General features: G+C 47.7%; 1 protein-coding gene across 1 annotated transcript; it reads left to right on the plus strand.

The window, feature by feature from the left end:
* Window positions 1-7,184: 7,184 nt before the first annotated feature.
* Window positions 7,185-10,249, plus strand: LOC120403213 (apoptosis-associated speck-like protein containing a CARD). The gene is made up of 2 exons (XM_039534072.1): window positions 7,185-7,546; window positions 9,943-10,249. Exon 1 carries the CDS (start codon window positions 7,280-7,282, stop codon window positions 7,541-7,543), a length of 264 nt encoding a protein of 87 aa, XP_039390006.1. The 5' UTR covers window positions 7,185-7,279; the 3' UTR covers window positions 7,544-7,546; window positions 9,943-10,249.
* Window positions 10,250-15,034: the final 4,785 nt, after the last annotated feature.

Below are 15,034 nucleotides of genomic sequence, written 5' to 3' on the forward strand. Positions count from 1 at the left end.
AGCAGACCCTCTGCAGGCATGCCGCCGAAGGCAACCTGCCTGCTGCCCTCGTGGCGACCGGCAGAGCACCCCCCATGGCTTGCCGCCCCAGGCACGCGCTTGGCATGCTGCCTTTAGCGCCCACCCTGGCATCTCACCACAGACACTTCGGCTGTGGCTACGCTACATAGCCTGCAGCTGCGCCGCTGTAGCACTGCTAGTGTAGACGCTGTAAGTGGACAGGAGTTAGCGGCAGTAGCTTCTCCTGCCAACATAGCACTGTCCACACCAGCATTTAGGTCAGTGTAACTACCATCGCTCAGGGAGGTGGTTTATCATACCCCTGAGCGACATCACTTATACCGACGTCAGCTGCGGTGTGGATAGAACACCTGTCTTTTTCCACAAGAAGATCTCATTCAAGTATCTGCCTAAAGGATCACTGTGCTGGACCAAATTTAACCTCAGAATTCCTGCCAAGGCTCTGACTTCATCTTACAGCCTTCCTCACCAGCTGCCAAGAACTCAGGGGCCTGTTTTCTTCGTGAGGTGGTTTTGTTTTTGTTTGGGAAGGGGAGTTAGAATCATAGCACTGGAAGGGACCTCAAGAGGTCCTCTACTGCACACATGGCAGGACTAGACCTTCCCTGGCAGCTGTTTGCCCAACCTGCTCGTAAAAGTCTATTATGGAGATTCCACAACCTCCCTAGGCAATTTATTCCAGTGCCTAACCACCCTGACAGTTAGACAGTTTTTCCTAATGTCCAACCTAAACCTCCCTTGCTGTAACTTAAATCCATTGCCTCTTGTCATAGCCTCAAAAGGTTAAGGAGAATAATTTTTTGCCCTCCTCCTTATAACATGGTTAAAGGTGATTTTGCCCAAACTATATATTTTTAATATATATAAAATTTGTATTTTGTTATAAAATGGAAAACCAGAAACTTTGTCCATAAATAAAGCTAGAAGTGCCTCCCAGATTACCCAGTCTGAATGTGATAATGTTCTGTCTGTTCTATGCCTCCCTGTTTTTCATTCAAACTGTCTGTAGGTGGGAGGATAGTGGAGATGGATGAATAGGAGCATGGATTAGAAGGATGGTTGAGGAGGACAGATGGCATGGGTGGGTGGTGGGGTTGGTGGATGAACTGGTTGGCTGGCGTGGACAGACAGGTTTGGTGGCATGGATTGATGGGTGGATGGTCTGGCTGGGTGGCCTGGATGAGTGGCCCAGTTTAGAGAGTGTGTGGATGAACAGCACGTGCCATGGATGAATGAGTAACCTGTGCGGGGGAGGGAGATCAGGGGTTAAAGCAATGGGTAGCATGGAGACCCTCAACTCCCCCTTCAGGCTTGAAATGTAAACTCATCCGACAGGAAAATGAAATGGGAGCAGCAGGTGGAAGTGGTTCTGCTTGGGCTTGTTTCTGTGGCTCCTAACCTCTCCCCTCCGTAGGTGGAGCAGCAAGAGCCGCACCTAATAGGGGAAGATGCCCCAGCCAGGACTCCTCCACTTGTGTCCCTTCCCCACAGGGAGAGCCCGATAATAGCATGTAGTACATATGTGCTACATAAATCCTTCTCCTGAGAGGTCTTAAAATCTTTTCCAGGGCAGGAAACTGTACTGAGTGGTTATATCCCAGGGAGGAACCCCAGAGCCTCCTAGTCTCCATCCAGGTCTGAGCCACATGGTGGCATCTATAGGAACGAGGAGGGAATGATAAACAGCTTCACACACGTGGCCTTTGGCTAGGCTCACTGTGGCCCAATGGCTTGCAGATATGATGTCTTTCAGGTCGAGTCATTGCCACTGAGTGCCTAGGCGAATGTCGACACCCTGAGCTAGGGGGGTGATTCACACCCTAGCACTAGTTCTCATCAAGCGAGCGGGAGTATAAATAGTGTAGCTGTGGCAGCATAGGCATCGCTAGGTGCTAGGTGAGTTAAACCCGCCTGAACCCAATTGGTACTCACATAGCACGGCTAAGCCCTGCCTTCGCTGCTGCTGCCCATGCTGCACTGCAATCTAGTCTCATGCTAGCTTGAGGAGAGCTAGTGTGTGTCAGTGCAAGCTGGGAATCACACCCCTAGCTTGTAGTGCAGACTCCAGCCAGGTGTACACCACACACATACTTTGTATACCTACATCGCTGAGGGTTGTGAAAAAGCCACGTACTTTAACCTCCCCATGTAAACAGTCACGGAGGTGAAATAACTAAGCCAACAGGAAAGCTGTCTCCCATAGGCTTAGAGCAGGGGTAGGCAACCTATGGCACAGGTGCCGAAGGCAGCACGCAAGCTGATTTTCAGTGGCACTCACACAGCCTGGGTCCTGGTCACCAGTCCGGGGGAGAGGGGGGGCACTCTGCATTTTAATTTAGTTTTAAATGAAGCTTCTTAAACATTTTAAAAACCTTATTTACTTTACATACAACAATAGTTTAGTTATATATTATAGACTTGTAGAAAGAGACCTTCTAAAAAAAGTTAAAATGTATGACTGGCACACGGAACCTTAAATCAGAGTGAATAAATGAAGACTCGGCACACCACTGCTGAAAGGTTGCCGACCCCTGGCTTAGAGCATCTTCATCATCAAAGCACCACAGAAGAGTCTGTAGCACAGAACTGCCCACAGTTTTCACCAACTCAGCAAGCGATTAGGGGGTCTATTACAGGAGCGAGTGGGTGAGGTTCTGTGGCCTGTGACATGCAGGAGGTCAGACTAGAAAGATGATCACGATGGTTCCTTCTGACTTTAGTGAGAAGATCCGAGTAAGAATAGACATTACAATTCTAAACCTAACCAGTGTCTCAAGTGACTTGCCACAAGATGTCAGAACATGTTAGTATTAGAGCTGAGTGGGTCCAATATTTATTTAAAATTTCTTTCTTGATACAAGAATTAGATACAGTGCTCCTGTCAGATAATTTCTAAGGTATTATCTGCAAACAAAAACAAAAACACACAACCCTAGAGTTTTCAGTTGCCTAAATTGTCCCCCCCCACACACACAAAATCTGGAAAGGTGCCCCTGTGGGCATGCATGGAATCTGGCCCTCATGAATGACCCATTGGCCTTACTGGAGCCCCCCCAAATACAGAAGTCAAACTACACTTATAGCTGCAAGCCACGGATCCTGCCTCTGCTCAGGCACCAAAAGCTTCCAGATAAACCAAATAATAGAACCACACAGCGCAAAGGAGTCACGATGGGCAGGTCTGGTTCCACTGTGCATAGGCTGCGTAAAGTGGGATTGAGAGGGGAAAGAGATCAGGGCATAGAGACAAAGTGAGAGAAACAGAGAAAAAGAGTGAGATCAGAACAAGAGAAAAAGCTACAGAGAAAAAGAAATAGGGAGGGAGAAATGTAGAAACTGCTACTTTACACTTCTAACTCTAGAACAAGTTCTAACCCACTGCTCTAAATTTATACGCCACCTTTCTACTATCAGACACTGTCACCTTAATAGCAGAGCTTGACGTTCTACATTTAAGAATCCACATCTTTCGATAGGTAAAAATAGCCCAGGCTGTTTCTCACATCCCAAAAAATTCTCTTGACCCAGTTCTTAATGCTTCCACCTCCAGAGTCTGATCCTGCTACCTCTCTGTAATCTCTCCCTTGAGCCTCCCGTCGCTGTATTTATTGCCTCAGATTCCCAGGCCAGAAGGAACCATTGTGATTATCTAGTCGGAATTCATGTATCACAGAAGCCATACAACCTCCTTAAAATAATTCCTGTTTGACCCAGAGCAGACCTTATAGAGAAATGTCCCATTCGGATTTTAAAGTGACCCGCAATGGAGAATCCACCGTGACCCTTGGCAAATTGTTTCAATGGTTAATCACCCTCACTGTTAAACACGGACACTTTATTTCCAGTCTGAATTTGTCTAGTTTCAAATTTCAGGCATATTTTACCTTCGTCCACCAGACTGAAGAGCCCATTTGTCCCCCCCATCTAGTAACTTACAGACTGATCAAGTCACCCTTTAGCCCCCTCTTTGTTAAGATAAGTAGATTAGGCTCCGTGGTAGGATGCTCTACTCACCACAGGATAATGCCTCTTCCTGGCCACTCTGGGGATTAGCTCTGCAAGACCAACGCCCCTTCCTGCATCCGACGAAGTAGGTATTCACCCATGAAAGCTCATGCTCCAAAACATCTGTTAGCCTATAAGGTGCCACAAGACTCTTTGCTGCTTTTGCAGATCCAGACTAACACGGCTACCCCTCTGATACTTGGCCCCTTCCTGCAGTTTCACACCATTGCTCTCTCTGTCTGCAGCCCCGCCTCTCGCTGTAGAAGTTGCTGCTGCCTCTTTATGACTCTGCCCAGCGTTCCCGCCTTCCAGAGTAGTGTCCATCAAAGTTTCTTCTGTTCAAGTGGCATCCAGTAGTCCTCACATGCTGTCATTCCCACAGTGGCCCAGGCAGTCTTCCAGTTCACTATCCTGATGGTGCCACTCCCCTGTGGCAGGGAGGGTAACCCAGGCCCATGCTCTACTCTGGGTTCCAGCCCAGGGACCCTACAACGCAGCCAAGGTTCAGTCACCAACCATGCTACTAACCGCCACTCCCACAAAGCTGCTTCCCACAAGGTGCTCTTCTCCACCCTACTGTCTTCAGGATTCCTTTCCCACCAGGCTGACCCAAGGACCTACTTTTTCCCCTGGGTTCCCTCCTTCTCTCTCTACTACCCAGAAGGCAACTACCAACTTCCTCCCACCAGCCTTTACTGTGGCCAACTTCCTGAGTTTATTCTAGCCCTGCCTACCTCTGCTCAGGTGAACTGCCTCCTAATTGGGGCTTTCCTCTCACCCATAATTCCCTCATCTTGCTACCTAATTGGCTAATGGGGCCTGCCTGGCCCACCTCAGCCCTCTCAGAACCAGTGTGGGGGAGTGTTCCCTATCACACGTTCCTTGAGTCTTCACCTTCTAAGCCTGTAATCATTCTTGTGGCAGAGTGGATGGGAGAGTTAGTGTGTTCCCATATATTCCTTCCCCGGGGCTTTGCTGGCAAAAGTGCTCTGGACACAGGTATTTCTGTGGAAAGTTAATCACTGCCAACAAGGGTCCTACTTCCTTTCTCTGAAAACACTCAAACTCGCAGTGTCAGTAAAAAAAAAAGCTGCTAAATGATCTGGGAGATGGGAGAAGAATGTAATTGAATTATCCACTGCAGAGCAATAGTTGGTTTAGGGCCTGATTCTGAAGGGTGTAACTGAAATCACTGACTTCAGTAGTGTCACTCCAGATTTGCCCTGGTATAACTGAGATCAGTTGACTTAAATGGAGTCACTCCAGAGTCACACCAAAGTAATGGATAGCAGTTCAGATCAATATATACCCAAAGGTTCTAGTGAGGGCTCCTCTCAGATGCTAATTATGTATATTTCCTTTCTGCTTTCTCTTAAATCTTCCTTACGCTTTTCTGCTGTGCAATGATCAAAGCCAGTGTAGTGAGCCTAGTATCTAGGGGAAATTGCAGAAGATAAAGTTGTTCTGAAGGGCTGTGGATGATAGCTGAGTGGTTTAAGCATTGGTTTGCTAACCCCATGGTTGTAAATTCAACCCTTGAGAGGGCCATTTAGGGATCTGGGGCAAAAATTTGCCTGGGGATTGGTCCTGTTTTGAGCAGGGGATTGGATTCAATAACCTCCTGAGGTCCCTTCCAGTCCTGATATTGAGATATATATATATATATATATATGTTGAACCAAGTTGAGAGTGGTCAGTATATGAAAGAGTCAGCAACAGCTGTGACACAGACCACAGCCAGCACAGATCACTGGGACATTCCTCATTCATCTTCCCAAGCCCCAGGATCCCCAAAGAATTCTCTCTCTGATTCAAATACAAAACAATTCAACTTTTCAAATTGTTTCCCCTTGTTGTTATCTTTTTCTCGCAAATTTTAGCATCAGAGTGGTGGACCCTGGAAACAGAGCCTACGTCGGTATAACTTTTGTTGGTATAACGGAGGCTTTTGTCTGTATAACTTTTGTTGGTCAGGGGTGTGAAAAAAACACTCACACGGCCGACAAAAGTTTCACCGACAAACGTGCCGGTGCGGACAGTGCTATGTTGGTGAGAGAGACGCTGATGTAGCTATCACCACTCTGGGGGTGGTTTAATTATGCTGGCAGGAGAGCTCTCTCCTGCCAGCACAGAGCAGCTACACGGGAGACCTTACAGTGGACATAGTGTGGACATAGCCTGAGGCTTAGTCCACTCAAAGATTGGGGGGGGGCTAGCTGTTTCCATTAGGAGGGTGATTTTTTACAAAAAAATAGTTATCCTGGTACAACCTCTAGCGTGGATGCAGTTATACATTCCCCTTATTCCCCTTCCCATACAGGAATAAACAATACCACGTCAATCACCTTTATACTGATAAAACGTGTCCCAACACTAGCGGGGTGTAAGTATACCAGTATAGTTTAAAAGGTACAGCTTTTGTGTGTGAACAAGTCCCACAGTGTGTCCCCACTAGGGTGACCAGATGTCCTGATTTTATAGGGACAGTCCCGATATTTGGGGCTTTTTCTTCTAAACGCACCTATTACCCCCCCACCCCTGTCCTGATTTTTCACACACACTATCTGGTCACCCAGAGTAGGTGCAGTCCTGGCAGCAGAGGGGAGGACTTCTCCACCTCCACCTCCACTCCTACACCCTCCCCTGCCCATGCACGTCAACCTGCCCTGGATACCTGACACTCCTGTGTATCCTGCAGGATGGGCGCGTGCATACACTCTCTCTCTCCCTCCCCTCCCCCCAATGTGCCCATCAGATGGATTTTCAATCTCTGTGGCCCACTCAGCCTGGGAAAGATGTTTGGCCAAGGGAGCTGCTTTTCAAATGTTCGGCTTGTGCCTGTACATTTTGCTCCCCTGGGTAAAAAAAACAAACAAAAAAAATAGCATCAAACCCTAAATTATCAAATTTCCCTAGGAAATCAGTCTGGGTAGCAGAAACCCTTAAAAGAGCTCACAGAGTCTGCCAAGGCTAACTAGTCAGAAAGAGACAGGGCAAGGGCGAAAGGCAGTTTCAGCCCCACCCCAGGTCCCTAAGGGGCTGATGAGGCTTTCTCTGATAAGGCACATGGTGCAATTTCCACGGGGATCTGAAGCGCCTTACACAAAGCCAACCTGCCCTGGTTTCCAGGAAATCATTTGCATTTCAGAGCATTGGTTCCCAGGCTGGGGCCTGGGGGAGGAGACAGGGGTGGAGACACAGGAGGAGGAAAAAGGAGAGTTTCGAAGCTGTGTGGGCTGCCGCTGCAATACGAATGAGCGCGCGGGACCGGCTGGAGAATGTCCTGGAGGAGCTGGAAGAGATGGACTTCAAGAAGTTCAAGGTGAAGCTGAACCAGGCCCAGCCGCCCTCGGGCTACAGCAACATCCCCCGGGGTCAGCTGGAGCGGGCAGACTGCCTAGATGTGTGCAGACTGATGATCAGCTACTACCTGGAGACGGGGGCCATACAGATGGCCAAGCAGGTGCTGGAGGACATCAACCAGAGGGACTTGGCTGCCAAGCTGGAGGGGGTATAAGAGGTGAGGGGATCTGACTCCGGATTGGGCCCACAAGGAGCCGTAATTTCTGCCCATCCCTGGCTCATCAAGCGCTTTGTTGCTTTCACTTTCGATTTCTAGGCGGGAGGAAGAAAGCCTCAAGGGGGCGATGCTGTCAAGCAGATCCCTGCTCCAGGGCACAGCTCTGCTAAAGGCAGGGTAACTGGCTGGGTTCCCTATAGGGGGTGCCGGCTCCTATCCAATCTCAGATCACGGGAATTGGCTGGCTTAGCGGGCAATGGGATCTGGGGTCTTTGCTCTTAGGGGCTGCCAGTTCCTATCCAGCCCCTGAACGCGGGACTGGCTGGCTACGGTGGTTGGGGAATGAGAGATGGGGCTTTTGCCGATTAGGGGGTGCCAATTCCGATCCTGCCCCAGGGCAGGGGGGATACGTGGCTCTGGGTGTTGGGGAATAGGATATGGGGGCATTTCCCCTCAAGGTGGTACCAGTTCCAAGCCAGCCCTTTGTTAGTTCTGAACGTTATTCGCATGTGAAGTTTTGGAACTGGTGAGAAAATACTTAGGTTGTCCTAATTCAAGCTTCTAGTGCCGGGGCAGTAAATAGGTGAGCCACAGGCCAAATCTGGACCGCCAGATGCTTTTGAACGGACCCAAAAAAAATTTATTTATGTACCCACTCTCAAAAACTATACTCCTTTAGTGTTAATTTAATTTAATAATAATAAATTAAAGGCTGGTTGCTTCTGCATGTGTTTGTGTGATGAGATTTAAAATCAAAGCCTTGATCACTCGTGGCCAGACAAAAATCCTGTGAGACTTTTTTGAAAGCCCAGGCTCCCAATCGGATCCCAGCTCAGGAATATTCATTCTGACTTCTTAAACTCTTCCTGCAGTTTCTTCCTGCAGTGAGCAATCCCTGTGTAATGTTGCTGTGTACTTGGTATACAGATGCCATGTTCCATCCCAGAGGTGGCTGCACTTCAGTACAGATCCCTACTTTTTTTTTGCTCCTAAAAGCTCATGCTTCAGGGTTTCAAACACTCTCCTGCAGGGGTCATGAAGGGACATCCCCCCATCTCAATGTATTCTGGAGTTGTTGGTTTTTTTATCTCCTTCCTCTGAAGCATCAGGGATGGCCAAGGCTGGAGGTGGAAAATGGACTGGGGCGGGCTCAGGCTCTGCGGTGAAATCAAGCATTCTTTCTCTCAAGTGCTTGGCTGGCTGGTTCTTGCTCACATGCTCAGGGTCTAACTAATCACCATAGAGAAAGTCAGGAAGGAATTTTCCCCCAGGACTGACTGGCAAGGAATTTGGGGGAAGTTTCACCTTCCTCCACAGTGTGTGAGTGCAAGTGACTTGCCAGGATTATCATAGAATTGTAGGACTGGAAGGGAACCTGAGAGGTCTTCTAGTCCAGACCCCTGCATTCAAGGCAGGATTAAGTATTATCTAGACCATCCCTGACAGGTATTTGTCTAACCTGCTCGTAAAAACCTCCAACGATGGAGATTCCTCCCTACGCCATTTATTCCAGTGCTTAACTACCCTGACAGTTAGGAAGCTTTTCCTAATGTTCAACCTAAACCTCCCTTGCTGCAATTTAAGTCCATTGCCTCTTGTCCTATCCTCAGACGTTAATGAGAACAATTTTTCTCCCTCCTCCTTGTAACAACCGTCTACGTACTAGAAAACAGTTATTGTGTGTCCCCCCTGTCCCAGTCTGCACTTCTCCAGACTAAAGAAACTCAATTTTTTCAATTTTCCCTCATCACTCATGTTTTCTAGACCTTTAATCATTTTTGTCACTCTTCTCTAGACTTTCTCCAGTTTGTCCACATCTTTCCAGAAATGTGGCACCCAGAACTGGACACAATATTCCAACTGAGGCTAATCAGCGTGGAGTAGAGCGGAAGAATTACTTCTTATGTCTGGCTTACAACTCTCCTGCTAATACATCCCAGAATTATGGTTTTTGTTGTTTTTCCAACAATGTTACATTGTTGACTTGTTTGCTTGAAATGCACTATGACCTCCAGATCCCTTTCTGCAGTATTTCTTCCCAAACAGTCATTTCCAATTTTGTATGCATGCAACTGATTGTTCTGGATATATCTGATTATTTGGGTATATCTCACGTAAATCATTTCCCTGTCATTGCAGGGGCCTCGGGCACTGGAGCACCTCGGTCCCTTCTGGCACATAATAGTCTAGTCTCCTGAGGGCTGCAATACTTTGGTCTAATGATGGTTGTTGGGTGCTGGGTGATGTTGGTGACCTGTGATATGAAGGAGGTCAGACTACATGGTCCATTGGCCCTTCTGGCCTTAAACTCTATGACTTTATGACTCTAAAGTGCTTTGTGGTTTGCACAAAGAAAAATGCTTTGCTAATCTCTTCCTACCAAATTCTCCCTACAGGGGACTCTAATGAAAAAGAAAACATCCCAGACAACAAAATGCACTTTCCCCTCTAAAGAGCTCCAAATCCTGCCACACAGAGACAGCAAGAAAACTCATGATCCTGCCACCCACCTGGGTCTCTCGGCACATGCCCATGGTCAGCAATGAAAGTCACAGAAGCATCACAGACACCTTTCTCTGCCACTCCTGCCTCGCTCCAATTCCTGCCTCGGCGTCTTACAGCTTTTGCCTTTCTCTGCTCAGGATGACCACAGATTTCTACCATTCCTATTTTCGATCAAATAAAAGAGATATTTTTACCGTTGTTACTTACCGCTGTTATTTTTCTGGTCCATTTAGTGTTGGGGAAAGGCAGACCCTGGCGAGTGAATCCTGTGTGTCCGCCCAGAGAGAGTACAGCCTGGCAGCAGCAGGGAAAATTTCTGCTCCACCACACCTCAGGCCTGCCCTTGAGGGATATCAATCATGGGAAAGGGGAGTTCAGCGCTCATGACCTGTCCAGTGCCTCAGCCTTTTTGTTGATTGCAAGAAGGGGGGAAATGGAGATGTGGACTCCTGTTTTGCTAGGAAGTAGGCCCCGCTGTACTCATTTCACAGCAAATGACTTCCCAATGGGAACAGTTTCAGTCCCAACTGCTGTATGGGAGATTTCAAACATTGGAATAAGTGCCCTTGAGGTAAAGAGCCCTTTATCTCATTCCCTACTCCAGCCAGCTAACCAGTCTCCCAGAGGCTGGTGATGTACAGGGGAATGGGTCATATCCCATTTGCTGCTCCTCCAACCAGCCCTTCCAGCCTGTAAGTAGATTGGAATGCAGTAGGGGAAAAGCCCCATATCCCATTCGTCCTTCATACCAGTCCCCCCAACCTGGGGCTGAGTTAAAACTCGTGCCCTAGAGCTGAAGAGCCCCATCTCCCAATCCCCATATCGCCTAGATGTTGCAGGGATGCCGGGGTCAGGCTGGCTTTCAGAGGTGGGAATGGAACCCAGAGTTTTTATATTACACTCACCTACACAGTTGAGCTCTGAACACAATACAAGTGTGTTGCCGGCCCAAAAGGCCTGAGGCAGCAAACAGTGGTTTGTTGCCCGGTGTGCTTTGTTTTAATAAACACACCAAGGTGGAGAATGCAGAAAAAATTTATTTGAGCCCAAATAAAGGTGCAAGGGAGACATAGCAATTTTAAATTTTGCACACAGACATAAGCTGTGTGTTTTTTTTTATATATGACTTTAGCTTGGCATTTTTATTACCTTTTATTATTTTTTTTTATATAATAGACACATTGTATAGTTAGTAATTAAATTATTTTTGACAGCAAACAATTTATTTTGTCAGTAACTTTTTAAGGCTGTTACCTTGGTTTACTTTTGAATTTATTACTTTGCTTTTTTTTTTTTTTTTTAAGCCAGATACAAACAGGCTTTTAGTGTTGCACTGATAAGGAGCAGTTATACATTTTATTTTTAATTTTAACCTGGGAGTTTAACTAAACTTTAATATGGAGGCACTTTGGACAAGCATAAAATAATTTTGGTTTATTTAGGCTTAGTACAGAAAGGTTTTATTAATATTATGTTTTTTTATTTTTTTGAGTTATTTAGAGTTATGCTTAATGACACCAACAAGTGTGTATATTTTCTTCCCCATGCAACTTACATATTTTAAGTTTCTTCCCCTCACCCCATATGGAGATTTTGTTGTGGCGGTTCATTTGGTTGCTAAATCAAGCCACCAAGTTGCATTTTGTTTTGCCTACAGTGAGTTTCATGGTCAGGGTGTGAGTGTCACAGTCATGGGATGGCTGGGGAGAAAGCTCAGTCCAACAAGGCCACAAGACTCATCTTTGAGGCTGAGTCGTGACTCCCTGTAACCACTGGACCCCATTCCCCTGACAGAGCCAGAGGTGGAACCCAGGAGTCCTGATTCCCAACTCCCTCCCTTCCCAGCCCCCCTGCTGTAACTACTGCACCCTGCTCCCCTCCAGACCCTACACTTTACACTGTTGTGTAAGCCTAGTGCTTCTTACATACAGATATCCCCCTCAGAGACACCCCAAAATCTCTCTCTCAGAGACACCCCAATATACAACCTTGTGAGACCTCATGATAGGAACTTTGAGTGGCCCCTGATATCTCTCCTCAGAGACTCTAATGCCTCCATCAAAGATCACCCCAATACCCACATGAGGGCTTCCTGAAAGCTCCTCAGGGACCTCCAGGGCCGCCCAGAGGATTCAGGGGGCCTGGGGCAAAACAATTTTGGGGGCCCCGTCCATAAAAAAAGTTGCAATACTATAGAAAACTATATTCTCATGGGGGCCTGGGGCAAATTGCCCCACTTGCCCCCCCTCCCCCTGGCAGCCCTGGGGACCTCCTAGTCCTACTAAGGACTGGCAACCTTGGATCCTCAATATCTGCTTCAGACACCCCCTCAAAAGCTCCCTGAGTGCCCAACCCTCATAGATGCCCCCAATATCCCCAGTGAGGAGCCCCTAATATTCCCCCATGGATCCCAACCCCCTCAAACAACCCCCAAATCCCTCCTCAGAGTCTCTCCAATAGCCCCCCGGGGGGGCCACAATATTCCCTCATGAACCTCCCGCCCCCCAAGCTCCCTCCATTGTCAGTTAAAATCGTTAAACTACCCCTCCCCCGCCCTGTGGAACTCATTCCTGCAGCGCAAGCCAGAGGGGGGAGGGGCAGGAACGGCCCCAACTGTCACTGGGGTCAAGAGGGGGCTGACTGGGGGGGACACATTGGGGATAGCCTCTTGGGGGGGTCCATGAGCAGGAATATTGGGGCTCTCAAAGGGGTTTTTGTGGGTTCATGAGGGGATGATACTGGGAGACTAAGGGGGCTATTTAGCACCTGAAGGGTCTACATTGGGGAGTAAATGAGAAGGTATTGGGGGTCATAAGGCAGCTATTTAGGCAGACCCTGAGGGGGTTATTTTGGGGGTGCAGGAGGAGTGACTAGAGGGGCCTAGGGAGGGTATGTTTGGGGTCTCATGGGGGAATATTAGGACCCAGCCTATCCGTTGCTCCCATGGCTCATGAAGCCGTACACAGGCAGCCTGGACGGTAGTAAGGCGCAGTTCAACTATAGGCTGAGCAAGTGCAGATGGTGGTAGAATGTGCCTTTGGACATTTAAAAGCTCGCTGGCGTTGTTTGCTGAGTAGGTCAGACCTCAGTGCAACCAACATTCCCATTGTTATTGCTGCTTGCTGTGTGCTCCATAATATCTCTGAGAATAAGGGGGAGATGTTTATGATGGGGTGGGAGGTTGACGCAAATCGCCTAGTGTCCGATTTTGAACAGCCAGACACCAAGGCAATAAGAGGAGCACAGCAAGGCGCGCTGCACAACAGAGAGGCTTTGAAAACCAGTTTCATGACTGGCCAGGCTTCAATGTGACAGTTGTGTGTGTTTCTCCTTGATGCAAACCCACTCCCTTTGTTGATTTTAATTCCCTGGAAGCCAACCACCCTCCCCCCATCGAAATAAAGTAACTATTGTTTTGAAACCATTAATTCTTTCTTTATTAATTAAAAAAAAAGAGAGATAACGGACAAAGTAGCCTGGGTGGGGTGGGGGAGGAGGGAAGGACAAGGCCACATTGTTTATTGTAGCCAAACTAAAAATCAAACTGCTTGAATGACAGCCTTCTGTTGCTTGGGCCATCCTCTGGAGTGGAGTGGCTGGGTGCCCGGACCCTCCCCCTCACCGTGTTCTTGGGTGTCTGGGTGAGGCGGATATGGAACCTGGGGAGGAGGGCATGTGATTTTACAATGGATGCCATTTGCTTCCCCAACAGACGCTTCATCATGTCCATTTGCTCCCACATTAGCCTCAGCATCGCATCCTGCCTCCACTCTTCGCGCTCAGTTGATTCTTTCCTGGCCTCTGCTACTGAATCCCTCCATGCATTAAGCTGTACCCTATCAGTGCAGGAGGACTGCATGAGCTTGGAAAACATGTAATCACGAGTGTGTTTTTTTCACCTTCTAATCTGCGATAACCTCAGGGATGCAGATGATAGGGGGAGCGTAGAAACATTTGCACCTGGGGGGAGATAAAAAGGGATGAGGACGAGGCGGAGAAGGAGAATGCACAGATAAGTGGTGAAGGAAATCCATCTCCCTGGCAGCCAGGACCTTTTCATCACCCTGAAACCACAGTGCTGCTGAGTTCACAGGAAATTCAAAAGTTTCCGGGGGCTTTTCCTGTGTACCTGGCTAGTGCATCGGAGTTCAAACTGCTATCCAGAGCGGTCACAATGGAGCACTCCGGGATAGCTCCCAGAGGCCAATACAGTCGATTTGCATCTGCACTACCCCAAATCTGACCCAGCAAGGTCGATTTTAGCACTACTCCCCTCGTCGGGGAGGAGTACAGAAGTCGATTTTAAGAGCCCTTTAGGTTGATGGAACGGGGTTGGTTGTGTGGACACAGTCATTTTTTAATTGATCTAATGTGGCTAAATTCGACCTAACCCTGTAGTGTAGACCAGGCCAGAGTTAGGTCAATGTAAGGCAGCTTATGTTTACCTAACTCTGTAAGCATCTACACTAAAATGTAGCTTTTACCCATGTAACTCACCCACTACACCAATTTAATAACTCCACCTCCATGAGAGGCATAGCAGTTACGAAAATGTAGTTAGGTTGATGAAGTGTCAGTGTAGATGCAGCATAGTGTGGACATGCAAACACGATTTAATTACTGTGATAGCTGTATGTCAACGTAACTTAGGTCACCATAATTTTGTACTGTAGACACACCCTTAATAACTCCACCTCCATGAGAAGCATAGAGTCAATCTCAATGTAGTTAGGTTGACATGGTGTCAGTGTAGATACTGCATTGCTTACATCAACTGCTGCTGCCTTTCAGAAGCCATCCCACAATGCCCCACTCTGACAATATAATTGATACAAGAGCTCCTAATGAGGATGCACACGGCCTCCACAAGAAACAAAGAGTCGATACACACAAGCGATGTAATTACTGCAGAATGTTAGGCCAGGAGTTCCAAAAAGAACTAGATAGATTCATGGAGGACAGGTCCATCAATGGCTATTAGCC

The sequence above is a fragment of the Mauremys reevesii genome, linkage group 4 (genome assembly GCF_016161935.1).
Source record: "Mauremys reevesii isolate NIE-2019 linkage group 4, ASM1616193v1, whole genome shotgun sequence".
NCBI classification, from domain to species: Eukaryota; Metazoa; Chordata; order Testudines; family Geoemydidae; genus Mauremys; species Mauremys reevesii.